The sequence below is a fragment of the Pseudorasbora parva genome, chromosome 6 (assembly GCF_024679245.1).
Source record: "Pseudorasbora parva isolate DD20220531a chromosome 6, ASM2467924v1, whole genome shotgun sequence".
Lineage (NCBI taxonomy): Eukaryota > Metazoa > Chordata > Actinopteri > Cypriniformes > Gobionidae > Pseudorasbora > Pseudorasbora parva.
Genome location: NC_090177.1, coordinates 47,180,089 through 47,201,221, shown reverse-complemented (window position 1 = coordinate 47,201,221; position 21,133 = coordinate 47,180,089). Strand labels below are relative to the sequence as shown.

The window sequence follows — 21,133 nt, the reverse complement described above, 5'->3', positions numbered from 1 at the left end:
ATGTTGAGTTAAGAAGTTTATTAAGACCACTAAAGTCACATGACCAGAGTAACTTCTCCACTAGACACCACAGTTTGTCCACTAGAGATTGTCTTGACATCAGCATCTCTTCCTGGAAGAGAAATGGTAGAATTGAGGGGCATTTAAAAACCAAATTCTCATGGTTCCTGAAGTCAGTTTACAGCTAGCACTCACTTTTCCTAGCACAGCTTTGCTCACAGGAGCCAGAAGAGGGATGGCACACCGCTGTACTACAGTGGATGAAGATCTAACAGAGGGGGGAAAGGGTCAAGCCACAGAAACCACTATAAAAAGACTAATATTAAGGGTTCAGGCAAGGCTGTGGAGCATACGGTTTCCTGCAGAGGAGCCAGTGATGCTGGATCCACAAATGTAAACATCTTCACAACAAAGCGCTTGTAGTGGGTTGGGAACTGAAGACCAGAAGATCCAGCCACCGGAACCAGTGTGGTCAGGTAACGGTCATCCCGGTAAGGGCATCTGGAAGGCAAAGGGGCAGTCAGAAAGGCCTTACAGCACACTAGCTGGATGAAGACCAGCCTTACTCACCCATCGACCAGAAGGTCCCACTGGGGTAGACTGAGTGGACTGGGGGTTGATGTCGCCCAGCAACGTCCCAGCATCAGGACAATGTTGGGGTCAGTCCTCTCCAAAACCCGCACCTCAACAAACACCGGCTCCCGCAGGACTTTTGTGACCGGATAATCAGCATCACTGTAGTAAGAGGTGTACGCCTCGTCCCCTGAGGAAGAACGCAGCATTTAAACAGAAACTGCTGCAACCTGGAGTTGTAGAAAATCCTCCATACTTGGACAGACACTTGCCTTCTGCACAGCCTTTGGTGACACATTGACCATTTGCCAGTCTAAGCTCCACCCTGAGGGGTCCAGAAGCAGCTACTGGTGGAGGTGCAGGAACAGTGTTGACCTCCACAACCAGAGCTTCCACAGAAGTACCAGAGTACCTACACTGGAAGAGAAGCCTGTACAACAAACAGGGAGCTTTAGCATAAATGTTAATACTTGACAAGTGCTACAAGTGTAAAAAGCACCTACTCAAAATGGCTGTCCCTTGTGATGGAACCAAGCGGTCCGACACCCACTTCATACGAGGAGGTCATCCTGTTTTCATACACCACATAGCCACCATCCTCCTGCAAATAGTAACTGTTGGCATCCAGTCCTTTTCTAAGCAGAACAGAAGCACAAGCAGCTACCCACCATCATGCTCGTGCCACATGCAGTGACAGGGAACTGGTATATAGCAAAGGAAGGTGTGGATCCCACAGGACTGCAAGGTGGGTCATTTCCACCCAGGAGACGGACTGAATCCAGGCTCAATCGAGGCAGAGTAACATCTCTAGCCACCACTACCACAAACTGACCATCTCTTATACACTGGACAGTCACTGGAACAGGGTAAGAGAGCAGGTTATTGCTGAAGAGAAGTTTAACAGGAAACCCTTCACATTGACTCAACACTCTTACCCGCCTTCCCATAGTAGCACTGCTGTCCGTTAAAGCAGCAGTTGAGCGCTTCACACTCAGCACCACTGGTACCAGCTGGGCCACATTGGATCTGCTCATAATCAGCAACAGCACATTTGTCAAGGGGCTCTGCCTGCACCACTGGCTGCTTAGGCTGAACCTGCTGTTGAACCCACTGAGGAGACTGACTAGCTTGCTGTTGAACCCACTGAGGAGACTGACTAGCTGGCTTCTGAACCTGCTGACTAGCCTGCTGTTGAACCCACTGAGGAGACTGACTAGCTGGCTTCTGAACCTGCTGACTAGCCTGCTGTTGAACCCACTGAGGAGACTGACTAGCTGGCTTCTGAACCTGCTGACTAGCTTGCTGTTGAACCCACTGAGGAGACTGACTAGCTGGCTTCTGAACCTGCTGACTAGCTTGCTTCTGAAGCCGCTGGTCAGTTTGCTGTAACATCAGAGCTTGGGGATTCTGGGGCAGATTACTCCACTGTGGAACAGCATGACAGAAAACACAAAACCACACACAAAGTGCCAGAGACTGCACTGCACACCAACTTCCTGTCATTGTTCAACAGATAGTTACACTGTTGAGATGCTGCCCTTTGGTCTTTTTGTATTCTACAGATTTTGGCTAATTAACGATAATCCCTCCCTCTTCATTAACAGTCATGATTCTCCAGACATGCCCAAATGGGAGCTTATGCTACCAGAAGATTCTCATTGGTTCTCAAAATTATGCACGTGATATTTTTTGATCCCAGTTGGTCAGATTCGTCATATTGAAGACAAGTAAAAAGGTTCATGTTCAGGTTTGCTACTGGAGCATGCCCAAAGTACTTTGGGTAGATGTTTGGTGCATTCCGCTTTGCTTGTAGACATGCTGAAGTATTAACTAGCATTATATACACCTGGTTTTTAAACAATCTAAAAAGCAAGTAAAATCAAATAATTCTGATATATTATAATTAAATTCTGTGAGGTAATATAGCCCAAATACACAAAAAAATATAGCAGAAATAGACTTCATACAACCAGACACCTAAACGTTATTTGTAAAGCAATTTGAGAGCATGTGGGATGAAAGAAAGTTAATGTCTTTTTGTTTTACTCCTGGGCAAGGCAAATGTCCTGCGCTGCTGTAGTAGATAACTAGGTGTTGGAGCCACAGACAGGAAGCAATGCAGTGGTGATGAATTGTCCTTAATAAAGTAAAAGTATGCAAGGTGGCTTTGCCTCATCTCTCACTCTGCAATGGGAGTGTTGATGTCAGAATACCTTTTATCCGGCTGCAATGTTTTTAAACCCTCTCTAACTCAGAGAGACCTTTAGGTAATCTCCCCATACTGGGCTAGCGTTCCTCCAGAACTGGCCGCATAAAAGTCAAAGATATTTATGTTAAAACATCACAAGGGAATCCTGCTTTTTTTAGCAACACAAAGATAGTAGATCCTAGGATGTACTTTTTTTAACCATGTTCCTAATTTGGATGTCCCATGATCGGAAGACATCAACTCCAATCAGTTTAAAAGGTGGAAACTCTACTAATTTGCATGTCTTGAAATAACGAGATGAAGGACAGGGAATGCCTTCCTCATTCCTAACACTGATGACCTTGTCCACTGTCTTAGCTCCAATCTTTGCCAATGTAAGCTCCTGTCCCCATTAGCTCTGCCAGGTCACGTTAGTCAAGCTCTCATCAGCCGAGTACATCCACCTATAGGAATACGATGCCCATCAGAGCTTTCATTAGTAGTGATTGGGGGATATCAGCATTGCTTTATGGGGGTTTATCACTGCTCTTATTCATGATGCACAGGGAGTGCTTGCCCAGAACAGAACCATACCACCAATCGAAATTATGTTTTAATTGTATCATCTGAGGATAGTGGTCTTGACAGAAGTGCATTTGATACCAAGGTGGAGGATAATCCCTGTCACCAGTTTGGAGTGTGTCACAAGTGGACAGGGGAGGTTTATAGGGACAGACCCTTGACTCCTTGATTATGACAGAGGGGATGAGTCTACACATGTACATTGGACTCCAAGTCAACCCATTGCAAATATTCTTAGTGTGGATTAGGCAAGTAGTGGGCCAATAATGCAAACTGAGAACAGTCATGAAAGAGCAATACCAAAGAGACACTGATGTTGAGTTAAGAAGTTTATTAAGACCACTAAAGTCACATGACCAGAGTAACTTCTCCACTAGACACCACAGTTTGTCCACTAGAGATTGTCTTGACATCAGCATCTCTTCCTGGAAGAGAAATGGTAGAATTGAGGGGCATTTAAAAACCAAATTCTCATGGTTCCTGAAGTCAGTTTACAGCTAGCACTCACTTTTCCTAGCACAGCTTTGCTCACAGGAGCCAGAAGAGGGATGGCACACCGCTGTACTACAGTGGATGAAGATCTAACAGAGGGGGGAAAGGGTCAAGCCACAGAAACCACTATAAAAAGACTAATATTAAGGGTTCAGGCAAGGCTGTGGAGCATACGGTTTCCTGCAGAGGAGCCAGTGATGCTGGATCCACAAATGTAAACATCTTCACAACAAAGCGCTTGTAGTGGGTTGGGAACTGAAGACCAGAAGATCCAGCCACCGGAACCAGTGTGGTCAGGTAACGGTCATCCCGGTAAGGGCATCTGGAAGGCAAAGGGGCAGTCAGAAAGGCCTTACAGCACACTAGCTGGATGAAGACCAGCCTTACTCACCCATCGACCAGAAGGTCCCACTGGGGTAGACTGAGTGGACTGGGGGTTGATGTCGCCCAGCAACGTCCCAGCATCAGGACAATGTTGGGGTCAGTCCTCTCCAAAACCCGCACCTCAACAAACACCGGCTCCCGCAGGACTTTTGTGACCGGATAATCAGCATCACTGTAGTAAGAGGTGTACGCCTCGTCCCCTGAGGAAGAACGCAGCATTTAAACAGAAACTGCTGCAACCTGGAGTTGTAGAAAATCCTCCATACTTGGACAGACACTTGCCTTCTGCACAGCCTTTGGTGACACATTGACCATTTGCCAGTCTAAGCTCCACCCTGAGGGGTCCAGAAGCAGCTACTGGTGGAGGTGCAGGAACAGTGTTGACCTCCACAACCAGAGCTTCCACAGAAGTACCAGAGTACCTACACTGGAAGAGAAGCCTGTACAACAAACAGGGAGCTTTAGCATAAATGTTAATACTTGACAAGTGCTACAAGTGTAAAAAGCACCTACTCAAAATGGCTGTCCCTTGTGATGGAACCAAGCGGTCCGACACCCACTTCATACGAGGAGGTCATCCTGTTTTCATACACCACATAGCCACCATCCTCCTGCAAATAGTAACTGTTGGCATCCAGTCCTTTTCTAAGCAGAACAGAAGCACAAGCAGCTACGCACCATCATGCTCGTGCCACATGCAGTGACAGGGAACTGGTATATAGCAAAGGAAGGTGTGGATCCCACAGGACTGCAAGGTGGGTCATTTCCACCCAGGAGACGGACTGAATCCAGGCTCAATCGAGGCAGAGTAACATCTCTAGCCACCACTACCACAAACTGACCATCTCTTATACACTGGACAGTCACTGGAACAGGGTAAGAGAGCAGGTTATTGCTGAAGAGAAGTTTAACAGGAAACCCTTCACATTGACTCAACACTCTTACCCGCCTTCCCATAGTAGCACTGCTGTCCGTTAAAGCAGCAGTTGAGCGCTTCACACTCAGCACCACTGGTACCAGCTGGGCCACATTGGATCTGCTCATAATCAGCTACAGCACATTTGTCAAGGGGCTCTGCCTGCACCACTGGCTGCTTAGGCTGAACCTGCTGTTGACTAGCTTGCTGTTGAACCCACTGAGGAGACTGACTAGCTTGCTGTTGAACCCACTGAGGAGACTGACTAGCTGGCTTCTGAACCTGCTGACTAGCCTGCTGTTGAACCCACTGAGGAGACTGACTAGCTGGCTTCTGAACCTGCTGACTAGCCTGCTGTTGAACCCACTGAGGAGACTGACTAGCTGGCTTCTGAACCTGCTGACTAGCCTGCTGTTGAACCCACTGAGGAGACTGACTAGCTGGCTTCTGAACCTGCTGACTAGCCTGCTGTTGAACCCACTGAGGAGACTGACTAGCTGGCTTCTGAACCTGCTGACTAGCTTGCTGTTGAAGCCACTGAGGAGACTGACTAGCTGGCTTCTGAACCTGCTGACTAGCTTGCTGTTGAACCCACTGAGGAGACTGACTAGCTTGCTTCTGAAGCCGCTGGTCAGTTTGCTGTAACATCAGAGCTTGGGGATTCTGGGGCAGATTACTCCACTGTGGAACAGCATGACAGAAAGCACAAAACCACACACAAAGTGCCAGAGACTGCACTGCACACCAACTTCCTGTCATTGTTCAACAGATAGTTACACTGTTGAGATGCTGCCCTTTGGTCTTTTTGTATTCTACAGATTTTGGCTAATTAACGATAATCCCTCCCTCTTCATTAACAGTCATGATTCTCCAGACATGCCCAAATGGGAGCTTATGCTACCAGAAGATTCTCATTGGTTCTCAAAATTATGCACGTGATATTTTTTGATCCCAGTTGGTCAGATTCGTCATATTGAAGACAAGTAAAAAGGTTCATGTTCAGGTTTGCTACTGGAGCATGCCCAAAGTACTTTGGGTAGATGTTTGGTGCATTCCGCTTTGCTTGTAGACATGCTGAAGTATTAACTAGCATTATATACACCTGGTTTTTAAACAATCTAAAAAGCAAGTAAAATCAAATAATTCTGATATAATATTATAATTAAATTCTGTGAGGTAATATAGCCCAAATACACAAAAAAATATAGCAGAAATAGACTTCATACAACCAGACACCTAAACGTTATTTGTAAAGCAATTTGAGAGCATGTGGGATGAAAGAAAGTTAATGTCTTTTTGTTTTACTCCTGGGCAAGGCAAATGTCCTGCGCTGCTGTAGTAGATAACTAGGTGTTGGAGCCACAGACAGGAAGCAATGCAGTGGTGATGAATTGTCCTTAATAAAGTAAAAGTATGCAAGGTGGCTTTGCCTCATCTCTCACTCTGCAATGGGAGTGTTGATGTCAGAATACCTTTTATCCGGCTGCAATGTTTTTAAACCCTCTCTAACTCAGAGAGACCTTTAGGTAATCTCCCCATACTGGGCTAGCGTTCCTCCAGAACTGGCCGCATAAAAGTCAAAGATATTTATGTTAAAACATCACAAGGGAATCCTGCTTTTTTTAGCAACACAAAGATAGTAGATCCTAGGATGTACTTTTTTTAACCATGTTCCTAATTTGGATGTCCCATGATCGGAAGACATCAACTCCAATCAGTTTAAAAGGTGGAAACTCTACTAATTTGCATGTCTTGAAATAACGAGATGAAGGACAGGGAATGCCTTCCTCATTCCTAACACTGATGACCTTGTCCACTGTCTTAGCTCCAATCTTTGCCAATGTAAGCTCCTGTCCCCATTAGCTCTGCCAGGTCACGTTAGTCAAGCTCTCATCAGCCGAGTACATCCACCTATAGGAATACGATGCCCATCAGAGCTTTCATTAGTAGTGATTGGGGGATATCAGCATTGCTTTATGGGGGTTTATCACTGCTCTTATTCATGATGCACAGGGAGTGCTTGCCCAGAACAGAACCATACCACCAATCGAAATTATGTTTTAATTGTATCATCTGAGGATAGTGGTCTTGACAGAAGTGCATTTGATACCAAGGTGGAGGATAATCCCTGTCACCAGTTTGGAGTGTGTCACAAGTGGACAGGGGAGGTTTATAGGGACAGACCCTTGACTCCTTGATTATGACAGAGGGGATGAGTCTACACATGTACATTGGACTCCAAGTCAACCCATTGCAAATATTCTTAGTGTGGATTAGGCAAGTAGTGGGCCAATAATGCAAACTGAGAACAGTCATGAAAGAGCAATACCAAAGAGACACTGATGTTGAGTTAAGAAGTTTATTAAGACCACTAAAGTCACATGACCAGAGTAACTTCTCCACTAGACACCACAGTTTGTCCACTAGAGATTGTCTTGACATCAGCATCTCTTCCTGGAAGAGAAATGGTAGAATTGAGGGGCATTTAAAAACCAAATTCTCATGGTTCCTGAAGTCAGTTTACAGCTAGCACTCACTTTTCCTAGCACAGCTTTGCTCACAGGAGCCAGAAGAGGGATGGCACACCGCTGTACTACAGTGGATGAAGATCTAACAGAGGGGGAAAAGGGTCAAGCCACAGAAACCACTATAAAAAGACTAATATTAAGGGTTCAGGCAAGGCTGTGGAGCATACAGTTTCCTGCAGAGGAGCCAGTGATGCTGGATCCACAAATGTAAACATCTTCACAACAAAGCGCTTGTAGTGGGTTGGGAACTGAAGACCAGAAGATCCAGCCACCGGAACCAGTGTGGTCAGGTAACGGTCATCCCGGTAAGGGCATCTGGAAGGCAAAGGGGCAGTCAGAAAGGCCTTACAGCACACTAGCTGGATGAAGACCAGCCTTACTCACCCATCGACCAGAAGGTCCCACTGGGGTAGACTGAGTGGACTGGGGGTTGATGTCGCCCAGCAACGTCCCAGCATCAGGACAATGTTGGGGTCAGTCCTCTCCAAAACCCGCACCTCAACAAACACCGGCTCCCGCAGGACTTTTGTGACCGGATAATCAGCATCACTGTAGTAAGAGGTGTACGCCTCGTCCCCTGAGGAAGAACGCAGCATTTAAACAGAAACTGCTGCAACCTGGAGTTGTAGAAAATCCTCCATACTTGGACAGACACTTGCCTTCTGCACAGCCTTTGGTGACACATTGACCATTTGCCAGTCTAAGCTCCACCCTGAGGGGTCCAGAAGCAGCTACTGGTGGAGGTGCAGGAACAGTGTTGACCTCCACAACCAGAGCTTCCACAGAAGTACCAGAGTACCTACACTGGAAGAGAAGCCTGTACAACAAACAGGGAGCTTTAGCATAAATGTTAATACTTGACAAGTGCTACAAGTGTAAAAAGCACCTACTCAAAATGGCTGTCCCTTGTGATGGAACCAAGCGGTCCGACACCCACTTCATACGAGGAGGTCATCCTGTTTTCATACACCACATAGCCACCATCCTCCTGCAAATAGTAACTGTTGGCATCCAGTCCTTTTCTAAGCAGAACAGAAGCACAAGCAGCTACGCACCATCATGCTCGTGCCACATGCAGTGACAGGGAACTGGTATATAGCAAAGGAAGGTGTGGATCCCACAGGACTGCAAGGTGGGTCATTTCCACCCAGGAGACGGACTGAATCCAGGCTCAATCGAGGCAGAGTAACATCTCTAGCCACCACTACCACAAACTGACCATCTCTTATACACTGGACAGTCACTGGAACAGGGTAAGAGAGCAGGTTATTGCTGAAGAGAAGTTTAACAGGAAACCCTTCACATTGACTCAACACTCTTACCCGCCTTCCCATAGTAGCACTGCTGTCCGTTAAAGCAGCAGTTGAGCGCTTCACACTCAGCACCACTGGTACCAGCTGGGCCACATTGGATCTGCTCATAATCAGCTACAGCACATTTGTCAAGGGGCTCTGCCTGCACCACTGGCTGCTTAGGCTGAACCTGCTGTTGACTAGCTTGCTGTTGAACCCACTGAGGAGACTGACTAGCTTGCTGTTGAACCCACTGAGGAGACTGACTAGCTGGCTTCTGAACCTGCTGACTAGCCTGCTGTTGAACCCACTGAGGAGACTGACTAGCTGGCTTCTGAACCTGCTGACTAGCCTGCTGTTGAACCCACTGAGGAGACTGACTAGCTGGCTTCTGAACCTGCTGACTAGCCTGCTGTTGAACCCACTGAGGAGACTGACTAGCTGGCTTCTGAACCTGCTGACTAGCTTGCTGTTGAACCCACTGAGGAGACTGACTAGCTGGCTTCTGAACCTGCTGACTAGCTTGCTGTTGAACCCACTGAGGAGACTGACTAGCTGGCTTCTGAACCTGCTGACTAGCTTGCTGTTGAACCCACTGAGGAGACTGACTAGCTTGCTTCTGAAGCCGCTGGTCAGTTTGCTGTAACATCAGAGCTTGGGGATTCTGGGGCAGATTACTCCACTGTGGAACAGCATGACAGAAAGCACAAAACCACACACAAAGTGCCAGAGACTGCACTGCACACCAACTTCCTGTCATTGTTCAACAGATAGTTACACTGTTGAGATGCTGCCCTTTGGTCTTTTTGTATTCTACAGATTTTGGCTAATTAACGATAATCCCTCCCTCTTCATTAACAGTCATGATTCTCCAGACATGCCCAAATGGGAGCTTATGCTACCAGAAGATTCTCATTGGTTCTCAAAATTATGCACGTGATATTTTTTGATCCCAGTTGGTCAGATTCGTCATATTGAAGACAAGTAAAAAGGTTCATGTTCAGGTTTGCTACTGGAGCATGCCCAAAGTGCCCAAGGTAGATGTTTGGTGCATTCCGCTTTGCTTGTAGACATGCTGAAGTATTAACTAGCATTATATACACCTGGTTTTTAAACAATCTAAAAAGCAAGTAAAATCAAATAATTCTGATATAATATTATAATTAAATTCTGTGAGGTAATATAGCCCAAATACACAAAAAAATATAGCAGAAATAGACTTCATACAACCAGACACCTAAACGTTATTTGTAAAGCAATTTGAGAGCATGTGGGATGAAAGAAAGTTAATGTCTTTTTGTTTTACTCCTGGGCAAGGCAAATGTCCTGTGCTGCTGTAGTAGATAACTAGGTGTTGGAGCCACAGACAGGAAGCAATGCAGTGGTGATGAATTGTCCTTAATAAAGTAAAAGTATGCAAGGTGGCTTTGCCTCATCTCTCACTCTGCAATGGGAGTGTTGATGTCAGAATACCTTTTATCCGGCTGCAATGTTTTTAAACCCTCTCTAACTCAGAGAGACCTTTAGGTAATCTCCCCATACTGGGCTAGCGTTCCTCCAGAACTGGCCGCATAAAAGTCAAAGATATTTATGTTAAAACATCACAAGGGAATCCTGCTTTTTTTAGCAACACAAAGATAGTAGATCCTAGGATGTACTTTTTTTAACCATGTTCCTAATTTGGATGTCCCATGATCGGAAGACATCAACTCCAATCAGTTTAAAAGGTGGAAACTCTACTAATTTGCATGTCTTGAAATAACGAGATGAAGGACAGGGAATGCCTTCCTCATTCCTAACACTGATGACCTTGTCCACTGTCTTAGCTCCAATCTTTGCCAATGTAAACTCCTGTCCCCATTAGCTCTGCCAGGTCACGTTAGTCAAGCTCTCATCAGCCGAGTACATCCACCTATAGGAATACGATGCCCGTCAGAGCTTTCATTAGTAGTGATTGGGGGATATCAGCATTGCTTTATGGGGGTTTATCACTGCTCTTATTCATGATGCACAGGGAGTGCTTGCCCAGAACAGAACCATACCACCAATCGAAATTATGTTTTAATTGTATCATCTGAGGATAGTGGTCTTGACAGAAGTGCATTTGATACCAAGGTGGAGGATAATCCCTGTCACCAGTTTGGAGTGTGTCACAAGTGGACAGGGGAGGTTTATAGGGACAGACCCTTGACTCCTTGATTATGACAGAGGGGATGAGTCTACACATGTACATTGGACTCCAAGTCAACCCATTGCAAATATTCTTAGTGTGGATTAGGCAAGTAGTGGGCCAATAATGCAAACTGAGAACAGTCATGAAAGAGCAATACCAAAGAGACACTGATGTTGAGTTAAGAAGTTTATTAAGACCACTAAAGTCACATGACCAGAGTAACTTCTCCACTAGACACCACAGTTTGTCCACTAGAGATTGTCTTGACATCAGCATCTCTTCCTGGAAGAGAAATGGTAGAATTGAGGGGCATTTAAAAACCAAATTCTCATGGTTCCTGAAGTCAGTTTACAGCTAGCACTCACTTTTCCTAGCACAGCTTTGCTCACAGGAGCCAGAAGAGGGATGGCACACCGCTGTACTACAGTGGATGAAGATCTAACAGAGGGGGAAAAGGGTCAAGCCACAGAAACCACTATAAAAAGACTAATATTAAGGGTTCAGGCAAGGCTGTGGAGCATACGGTTTCCTGCAGAGGAGCCAGTGATGCTGGATCCACAAATGTAAACATCTTCACAACAAAGCGCTTGTAGTGGGTTGGGAACTGAAGACCAGAAGATCCAGCCACCGGAACCAGTGTGGTCAGGTAACGGTCATCCCGGTAAGGGCATCTGGAAGGCAAAGGGGCAGTCAGAAAGGCCTTACAGCACACTAGCTGGATGAAGACCAGCCTTACTCACCCATCGACCAGAAGGTCCCACTGGGGTAGACTGAGTGGACTGGGGGTTGATGTCGCCCAGCAACGTCCCAGCATCAGGACAATGTTGGGGTCAGTCCTCTCCAAAACCCGCACCTCAACAAACACCGGCTCCCGCAGGACTTTTGTGACCGGATAATCAGCATCACTGTAGTAAGAGGTGTACGCCTCGTCCCCTGAGGAAGAACGCAGCATTTAAACAGAAACTGCTGCAACCTGGAGTTGTAGAAAATCCTCCATACTTGGACAGACACTTGCCTTCTGCACAGCCTTTGGTGACACATTGACCATTTGCCAGTCTAAGCTCCACCCTGAGGGGTCCAGAAGCAGCTACTGGTGGAGGTGCAGGAACAGTGTTGACCTCCACAACCAGAGCTTCCACAGAAGTACCAGAGTACCTACACTGGAAGAGAAGCCTGTACAACAAACAGGGAGCTTTAGCATAAATGTTAATACTTGACAAGTGCTACAAGTGTAAAAAGCACCTACTCAAAATGGCTGTCCCTTGTGATGGAACCAAGCGGTCCGACACCCACTTCATACGAGGAGGTCATCCTGTTTTCATACACCACATAGCCACCATCCTCCTGCAAATAGTAACTGTTGGCATCCAGTCCTTTTCTAAGCAGAACAGAAGCACAAGCAGCTACGCACCATCATGCTCGTGCCACATGCAGTGACAGGGAACTGGTATATAGCAAAGGAAGGTGTGGATCCCACAGGACTGCAAGGTGGGTCATTTCCACCCAGGAGACGGACTGAATCCAGGCTCAATCGAGGCAGAGTAACATCTCTAGCCACCACTACCACAAACTGACCATCTCTTATACACTGGACAGTCACTGGAACAGGGTAAGAGAGCAGGTTATTGCTGAAGAGAAGTTTAACAGGAAACCCTTCACATTGACTCAACACTCTTACCCGCCTTCCCATAGTAGCACTGCTGTCCGTTAAAGCAGCAGTTGAGCGCTTCACACTCAGCACCACTGGTACCAGCTGGGCCACATTGGATCTGCTCATAATCAGCTACAGCACATTTGTCAAGGGGCTCTGCCTGCACCACTGGCTGCTTAGGCTGAACCTGCTGTTGACTAGCTTGCTGTTGAACCCACTGAGGAGACTGACTAGCTTGCTGTTGAACCCACTGAGGAGACTGACTAGCTGGCTTCTGAACCTGCTGACTAGCCTGCTGTTGAACCCACTGAGGAGACTGACTAGCTGGCTTCTGAACCTGCTGACTAGCCTGCTGTTGAACCCACTGAGGAGACTGACTAGCTGGCTTCTGAACCTGCTGACTAGCCTGCTGTTGAACCCACTGAGGAGACTGACTAGCTGGCTTCTGAACCTGCTGACTAGCCTGCTGTTGAACCCACTGAGGAGACTGACTAGCTGGCTTCTGAACCTGCTGACTAGCTTGCTGTTGAAGCCACTGAGGAGACTGACTAGCTGGCTTCTGAACCTGCTGACTAGCTTGCTGTTGAACCCACTGAGGAGACTGACTAGCTTGCTTCTGAAGCCGCTGGTCAGTTTGCTGTAACATCAGAGCTTGGGGATTCTGGGGCAGATTACTCCACTGTGGAACAGCATGACAGAAAGCACAAAACCACACACAAAGTGCCAGAGACTGCACTGCACACCAACTTCCTGTCATTGTTCAACAGATAGTTACACTGTTGAGATGCTGCCCTTTGGTCTTTTTGTATTCTACAGATTTTGGCTAATTAACGATAATCCCTCCCTCTTCATTAACAGTCATGATTCTCCAGACATGCCCAAATGGGAGCTTATGCTACCAGAAGATTCTCATTGGTTCTCAAAATTATGCACGTGATATTTTTTGATCCCAGTTGGTCAGATTCGTCATATTGAAGACAAGTAAAAAGGTTCATGTTCAGGTTTGCTACTGGAGCATGCCCAAAGTACTTTGGGTAGATGTTTGGTGCATTCCGCTTTGCTTGTAGACATGCTGAAGTATTAACTAGCATTATATACACCTGGTTTTTAAACAATCTAAAAAGCAAGTAAAATCAAATAATTCTGATATAATATTATAATTAAATTCTGTGAGGTAATATAGCCCAAATACACAAAAAAATATAGCAGAAATAGACTTCATACAACCAGACACCTAAACGTTATTTGTAAAGCAATTTGAGAGCATGTGGGATGAAAGAAAGTTAATGTCTTTTTGTTTTACTCCTGGGCAAGGCAAATGTCCTGCGCTGCTGTAGTAGATAACTAGGTGTTGGAGCCACAGACAGGAAGCAATGCAGTGGTGATGAATTGTCCTTAATAAAGTAAAAGTATGCAAGGTGGCTTTGCCTCATCTCTCACTCTGCAATGGGAGTGTTGATGTCAGAATACCTTTTATCCGGCTGCAATGTTTTTAAACCCTCTCTAACTCAGAGAGACCTTTAGGTAATCTCCCCATACTGGGCTAGCGTTCCTCCAGAACTGGCCGCATAAAAGTCAAAGATATTTATGTTAAAACATCACAAGGGAATCCTGCTTTTTTTAGCAACACAAAGATAGTAGATCCTAGGATGTACTTTTTTTAACCATGTTCCTAATTTGGATGTCCCATGATCGGAAGACATCAACTCCAATCAGTTTAAAAGGTGGAAACTCTACTAATTTGCATGTCTTGAAATAACGAGATGAAGGACAGGGAATGCCTTCCTCATTCCTAACACTGATGACCTTGTCCACTGTCTTAGCTCCAATCTTTGCCAATGTAAGCTCCTGTCCCCATTAGCTCTGCCAGGTCACGTTAGTCAAGCTCTCATCAGCCGAGTACATCCACCTATAGGAATACGATGCCCATCAGAGCTTTCATTAGTAGTGATTGGGGGATATCAGCATTGCTTTATGGGGGTTTATCACTGCTCTTATTCATGATGCACAGGGAGTGCTTGCCCAGAACAGAACCATACCACCAATCGAAATTATGTTTTAATTGTATCATCTGAGGATAGTGGTCTTGACAGAAGTGCATTTGATACCAAGGTGGAGGATAATCCCTGTCACCAGTTTGGAGTGTGTCACAAGTGGACAGGGGAGGTTTATAGGGACAGACCCTTGACTCCTTGATTATGACAGAGGGGATGAGTCTACACATGTACATTGGACTCCAAGTCAACCCATTGCAAATATTCTTAGTGTGGATTAGGCAAGTAGTGGGCCAATAATGCAAACTGAGAACAGTCATGAAAGAGCAATACCAAAGAGACACTGATGTTGAGTTAAGAAGTTTATTAAGACCACTAAAGTCACATGACCAGAGTAACTTCTCCACTAGACACCACAGTTTGTCCACTAGAGATTGTCTTGACATCAGCATCTCTTCCTGGAAGAGAAATGGTAGAATTGAGGGGCATTTAAAAACCAAATTCTCATGGTTCCTGAAGTCAGTTTACAGCTAGCACTCACTTTTCCTAGCACAGCTTTGCTCACAGGAGCCAGAAGAGGGATGGCACACCGCTGTACTACAGTGGATGAAGATCTAACAGAGGGGGAAAAGGGTCAAGCCACAGAAACCACTATAAAAAGACTAATATTAAGGGTTCAGGCAAGGCTGTGGAGCATACGGTTTCCTGCAGAGGAGCCAGTGATGCTGGATCCACAAATGTAAACATCTTCACAACAAAGCGCTTGTAGTGGGTTGGGAACTGAAGACCAGAAGATCCAGCCACCGGAACCAGTGTGGTCAGGTAACGGTCATCCCGGTAAGGGCATCTGGAAGGCAAAGGGGCAGTCAGAAAGGCCTTACAGCACACTAGCTGGATGAAGACCAGCCTTACTCACCCATCGACCAGAAGGTCCCACTGGGGTAGACTGAGTGGACTGGGGGTTGATGTCGCCCAGCAACGTCCCAGCATCAGGACAATGTTGGGGTCAGTCCTCTCCAAAACCCGCACCTCAACAAACACCGGCTCCCGCAGGACTTTTGTGACCGGATAATCAGCATCACTGTAGTAAGAGGTGTACGCCTCGTCCCCTGAGGAAGAACGCAGCATTTAAACAGAAACTGCTGCAACCTGGAGTTGTAGAAAATCCTCCATACTTGGACAGACACTTGCCTTCTGCACAGCCTTTGGTGACACATTGACCATTTGCCAGTCTAAGCTCCACCCTGAGGGGTCCAGAAGCAGCTACTGGTGGAGGTGCAGGAACAGTGTTGACCTCCACAACCAGAGCTTCCACAGAAGTACCAGAGTACCTACACTGGAAGAGAAGCCTGTACAACAAACAGGGAGCTTTAGCATAAATGTTAATACTTGACAAGTGCTACAAGTGTAAAAAGCACCTACTCAAAATGGCTGTCCCTTGTGATGGAACCAAGCGGTCCGACACCCACTTCATACGAGGAGGTCATCCTGTTTTCATACACCACATAGCCACCATCCTCCTGCAAATAGTAACTGTTGGCATCCAGTCCTTTTCTAAGCAGAACAGAAGCACAAGCAGCTACCCACCATCATGCTCGTGCCACATGCAGTGACAGGGAACTGGTATATAGCAAAGGAAGGTGTGGATCCCACAGGACTGCAAGGTGGGTCATTTCCACCCAGGAGACGGACTGAATCCAGGCTCAATCGAGGCAGAGTAACATCTCTAGCCACCACTACCACAAACTGACCATCTCTTATACACTGGACAGTCACTGGAACAGGGTAAGAGAGCAGGTTATTGCTGAAGAGAAGTTTAACAGGAAACCCTTCACATTGACTCAACACTCTTACCCGCCTTCCCATAGTAGCACTGCTGTCCGTTAAAGCAGCAGTTGAGCGCTTAACACTCAGCACCACTGGTACCAGCTGGGCCACATTGGATCTGCTCATAATCAGCTACAGCACATTTGTCAAGGGGCTCTGCCTGCACCACTGGCTGCTTAGGCTGAACCTGCTGTTGACTAGCTTGCTGTTGAACCCACTGAGGAGACTGACTAGCTTGCTGTTGAACCCACTGAGGAGACTGACTAGCTGGCTTCTGAACCTGCTGACTAGCCTGCTGTTGAACCCACTGAGGAGACTGACTAGCTGGCTTCTGAACCTGCTGACTAGCCTGCTGTTGAACCCACTGAGGAGACTGACTAGCTGGCTTCTGAACCTGCTGACTAGCTTGCTGTTGAACCCACTGAGGAGACTGACTAGCTGGCTTCTGAACCTGCTGACTAGCTTGCTTCTGAAGCCGCTGGTCAGTTTGCTGTAACATCAGAGCTTGGGGATTCTGGGGCAGATTACTCCACTATGGAACAGCATGACAGAAAACACAAAACCACACACAAAGTGCCAGAGACTGCACTGCACACCAACTTCCTGTCATTGTTCAACAGATAGTTACACTGTTGAGATGCTGCCCTTTGGTCTTTTTGTATTCTACAGATTTTGGCTAATTAACGATAATCCCTCCCTCTTCATTAACAGTCATGATTCTCCAGACATGCCCAAATGGGAGCTTATGCTACCAGAAGATTCTCATTGGTTCTCAAAATTATGCACGTGATATTTTTTGATCCCAGTTGGTCAGATTCGTCATATTGAAGACAAGTAAAAAGGTTCATGTTCAGGTTTGCTACTGGAGCATGCCCAAAGTACTTTGGGTAGATGTTTGGTGCATTCCGCTTTGCTTGTAGACATGCTGAAGTATTAACTAGCATTATATACACCTGGTTTTTAAACAATCTAAAAAGCAAGTAAAATCAAATAATTCTGATATAATATTATAATTAAATTCTGTGAGGTAATATAGCCCAAATACACAAAAAAATATAGCAGAAATAGACTTCATACAACCAGACACCTAAACGTTATTTGTAAAGCAATTTGAGAGCATGTGGGATGAAAGAAAGTTAATGTCTTTTTGTTTTACTCCTGGGCAAGGCAAATGTCCTGCGCTGCTGTAGTAGATAACTAGGTGTTGGAGCCACAGACAGGAAGCAATGCAGTGGTGATGAATTGTCCTTAATAAAGTAAAAGTATGCAAGGTGGCTTTGCCTCATCTCTCACTCTGCAATGGGAGTGTTGATGTCAGAATACCTTTTATCCGGCTGCAATGTTTTTAAACCCTCTCTAACTCAGAGAGACCTTTAGGTAATCTCCCCATACTGGGCTAGCGTTCCTCCAGAACTGGCCGCATAAAAGTCAAAGATATTTATGTTAAAACATCACAAGGGAATCCTGCTTTTTTTAGCAACACAAAGATAGTAGATCCTAGGATGTACTTTTTTTAACCATGTTCCTAATTTGGATGTCCCATGATCGGAAGACATCAACTCCAATCAGTTTAAAAGGTGGAAACTCTACTAATTTGCATGTCTTGAAATAACGAGATGAAGGACAGGGAATGCCTTCCTCATTCCTAACACTGATGACCTTGTCCACTGTCTTAGCTCCAATCTTTGCCAATGTAAGCTCCTGTCCCCATTAGCTCTGCCAGGTCACGTTAGTCAAGCTCTCATCAGCCGAGTACATCCACCTATAGGAATACGATGCCCGTCAGAGCTTTCATTAGTAGTGATTGGGGGATATCAGCATTGCTTTATGGGGGTTTATCACTGCTCTTATTCATGATGCACAGGGAGTGCTTGCCCAGAACAGAACCATACCACCAATCGAAATTATGTTTTAATTGTATCATCTGAGGATAGTGGTCTTGACAGAAGTGCATTTGATACCAAGGTGGAGGATAATCCCTGTCACCAGTTTGGAGTGTGTCACAAGTGGACAGGGGAGGTTTATAGGGACAGACCCTTGACTCCTTGATTATGACAGAGGGGATGAGTCTACACATGTACATTGGACTCCAAGTCAACCCATTGCAAATATTCTTAGTGTGGATTAGGCAAGTAGTGGGCCAATAATGCAAACTGAGAACAGTCATGAAAGAGCAATACCAAAGAGACACTGATGTTGAGTTAAGAAGTTTATTAAGACCACTAAAGTCACATGACCAGAGTAACTTCTCCACTAGACACCACAGTTTGTCCACTAGAGATTGTCTTGACATCAGCATCTCTTCCTGGAAGAGAAATGGTAGAATTGAGGGGCATTTAAAAACCAAATTCTCATGGTTCCTGAAGTCAGTTTACAGCTAGCACTCACTTTTCCTAGCACAGCTTTGCTCACAGGAGCCAGAAGAGGGATGGCACACCGCTGTACTACAGTGGATGAAGATCTAACAGAGGGGGAAAAGGGTCAAGCCACAGAAACCACTATAAAAAGACTAATATTAAGGGTTCAGGCAAGGCTGTGGAGCATACGGTTTCCTGCAGAGGAGCCAGTGATGCTGGATCCACAAATGTAAACATCTTCACAACAAAGCGCTTGTAGTGGGTTGGGAACTGAAGACCAGAAGATCCAGCCACCGGAACCAGTGTGGTCAGGTAACGGTCATCCCGGTAAGGGCATCTGGAAGGCAAAGGGGCAGTCAGAAAGGCCTTACAGCACACTAGCTGGATGAAGACCAGCCTTACTCACCCATCGACCAGAAGGTCCCACTGGGGTAGACTGAGTGGACTGGGGGTTGATGTCGCCCAGCAACGTCCCAGCATCAGGACAATGTTGGGGTCAGTCCTCTCCAAAACCCGCACCTCAACAAACACCGGCTCCCGCAGGACTTTTGTGACCGGATAATCAGCATCACTGTAGTAAGAGGTGTACGCCTCGTCCCCTGAGGAAGAACGCAGCATTTAAACAGAAACTGCTGCAACCTGGAGTTGTAGAAAATCCTCCATACTTGGACAGACACTTGCCTTCTGCACAGCCTTTGGTGACACATTGACCATTTGCCAGTCTAAGCTCCACCCTGAGGGGTCCAGAAGCAGCTACTGGTGGAGGTGCAGGAACAGTGTTGACCTCCACAACCAGAGCTTCCACAGAAGTACCAGAGTACCTACACTGGAAGAGAAGCCTGTACAACAAACAGGGAGCTTTAGCATAAATGTTAATACTTGACAAGTGCTACAAGTGTAAAAAGCACCTACTCAAAATGGCTGTCCCTTGTGATGGAACCAAGCGGTCCGACACCCACTTCATACGAGGAGGTCATCCTGTTTTCATACACCACATAGCCACCATCCTCCTGCAAATAGTAACTGTTGGCATCCAGTCCTTTTCTAAGCAGAACAGAAGCACAAGCAGCTACCCACCATCATGCTCGTGCCACATGCAGTGACAGGGAACTGGTATATAGCAAAGGAAGGTGTGGATCCCACAGGACTGCAAGGTGGGTCATTTCCACCCAGGAGACGGACTGAATCCAGGCTCAATCGAGGCAGAGTAACATCTCTAGCCACCACTACCACAAACTGACCATCTCTTATACACTGGACAGTCACTGGAACAGGGTAAGAGAGCAGGTTATTGCTGAAGAGAAGTTTAACAGGAAACCCTTCACATTGACTCAACACTCTTACCCGCCTTCCCATAGTAGCACTGCTGTCCGTTAAAGCAGCAGTTGAGCGCTTCACACTCAGCACCACTGGTACCAGCTGGGCCACATTGGATCTGCTCATAATCAGCTACAGCACATTTGTCAAGGGGCTCTGCCTGCACCACTGGCTGCTTAGGCTGAACCTGCTGTTGACTAGCTTGCTGTTGAACCCACTGAGGAGACTGACTAGCTTGCTGTTGAACCCACTGAGGAGACTGACTAGCTGGCTTCTGAACCTGCTGACTAGCCTGCTGTTGAACCCACTGAGGAGACTGACTAGCTGGCTTCTGAACCTGCTGACTAGCCTGCTGTTGAACCCACTGAGGAGACTGACTAGCTGGCTTCTGAACCTGCTGACTAGCTTGCTGTTGAACCCACTGAGGAGACTGACTAGCTTGCTGTTGAACCCACTGAGGAGACTGACTAGCTTGCTTCTGAAGCCGCTGGTCCGTTTGCTGTAACATCAGAGCTTGGGGATTCTGGGGCAGATTACTCCACTGTGGAACAGCATGACAGAAAGCACAAAACCACACACAAAGTGCCAGAGACTGCACTGCACACCAACTTCCTGTCATTGTTCAACAGATAGTTACACTGTTGAGATGCTGCCCTTTGGTCTTTTTGTATTCTACAGATTTTGGCTAATTAACGATAATCCCTCCCTCTTCATTAACAGTCATGATTCTCCAGACATGCCCAAGTGGGAGCTTATGCTACCAGAAGATTCTCATTGGTTCTCAAAATTATGCACGTGATATTTTTTGATCCCAGTTGGTCAGATTCGTCATATTGAAGACAAGTAAAAAGGTTCATGT

The 21,133-nt window shown here is 46.3% G+C and overlaps 5 protein-coding genes and 1 pseudogene across 5 annotated transcripts; all 6 read right to left on the bottom strand.

Annotated features, from left to right (window-relative positions):
* Positions 1-35: 35 nt before the first annotated feature.
* Positions 36-2,390, bottom strand: LOC137079547 (zona pellucida sperm-binding protein 4-like). The gene is made up of 9 exons (XM_067447499.1): positions 2,349-2,390; positions 1,509-1,998; positions 1,242-1,429; positions 1,077-1,174; positions 846-1,003; positions 571-763; positions 354-501; positions 196-268; positions 36-112 (listed from the first exon to the last, which is right to left on the bottom strand). Exons 1-9 carry the CDS (start codon positions 2,388-2,390, stop codon positions 36-38), a joined length of 1,467 nt encoding a protein of 488 aa, XP_067303600.1.
* Positions 2,391-3,691: 1,301 nt separating this feature from the next.
* LOC137079473 (zona pellucida sperm-binding protein 4-like) lies at positions 3,692-5,894 on the bottom strand. Its single transcript, XM_067447426.1, has 8 exons — positions 5,165-5,894; positions 4,898-5,085; positions 4,733-4,830; positions 4,502-4,659; positions 4,227-4,419; positions 4,010-4,157; positions 3,852-3,924; positions 3,692-3,768 (listed from the first exon to the last, which is right to left on the bottom strand). The coding sequence occupies exons 1-8, from the start codon at positions 5,892-5,894 to the stop codon at positions 3,692-3,694; spliced, it is 1,665 nt and encodes a 554-aa protein (XP_067303527.1).
* A 1,618-nt stretch (positions 5,895-7,512) lies between these two features.
* Positions 7,513-9,715, bottom strand: LOC137079472 (zona pellucida sperm-binding protein 4-like). The gene is made up of 8 exons (XM_067447425.1): positions 8,986-9,715; positions 8,719-8,906; positions 8,554-8,651; positions 8,323-8,480; positions 8,048-8,240; positions 7,831-7,978; positions 7,673-7,745; positions 7,513-7,589 (listed from the first exon to the last, which is right to left on the bottom strand). Exons 1-8 carry the CDS (start codon positions 9,713-9,715, stop codon positions 7,513-7,515), a joined length of 1,665 nt encoding a protein of 554 aa, XP_067303526.1.
* A 1,618-nt stretch (positions 9,716-11,333) lies between these two features.
* Positions 11,334-13,536, bottom strand: LOC137079471 (zona pellucida sperm-binding protein 4-like). Its single transcript, XM_067447424.1, has 8 exons — positions 12,807-13,536; positions 12,540-12,727; positions 12,375-12,472; positions 12,144-12,301; positions 11,869-12,061; positions 11,652-11,799; positions 11,494-11,566; positions 11,334-11,410 (listed from the first exon to the last, which is right to left on the bottom strand). Exons 1-8 carry the CDS (start codon positions 13,534-13,536, stop codon positions 11,334-11,336), a joined length of 1,665 nt encoding a protein of 554 aa, XP_067303525.1.
* A 1,618-nt stretch (positions 13,537-15,154) lies between these two features.
* LOC137079546 (zona pellucida sperm-binding protein 4-like) lies at positions 15,155-17,524 on the bottom strand (annotated as a pseudogene).
* Positions 17,525-18,828: 1,304 nt separating this feature from the next.
* On the bottom strand, positions 18,829-20,893 carry LOC137079470 (zona pellucida sperm-binding protein 4-like). Its single transcript, XM_067447423.1, has 8 exons — positions 20,302-20,893; positions 20,035-20,222; positions 19,870-19,967; positions 19,639-19,796; positions 19,364-19,556; positions 19,147-19,294; positions 18,989-19,061; positions 18,829-18,905 (listed from the first exon to the last, which is right to left on the bottom strand). Exons 1-8 carry the CDS (start codon positions 20,891-20,893, stop codon positions 18,829-18,831), a joined length of 1,527 nt encoding a protein of 508 aa, XP_067303524.1.
* Positions 20,894-21,133: the final 240 nt, after the last annotated feature.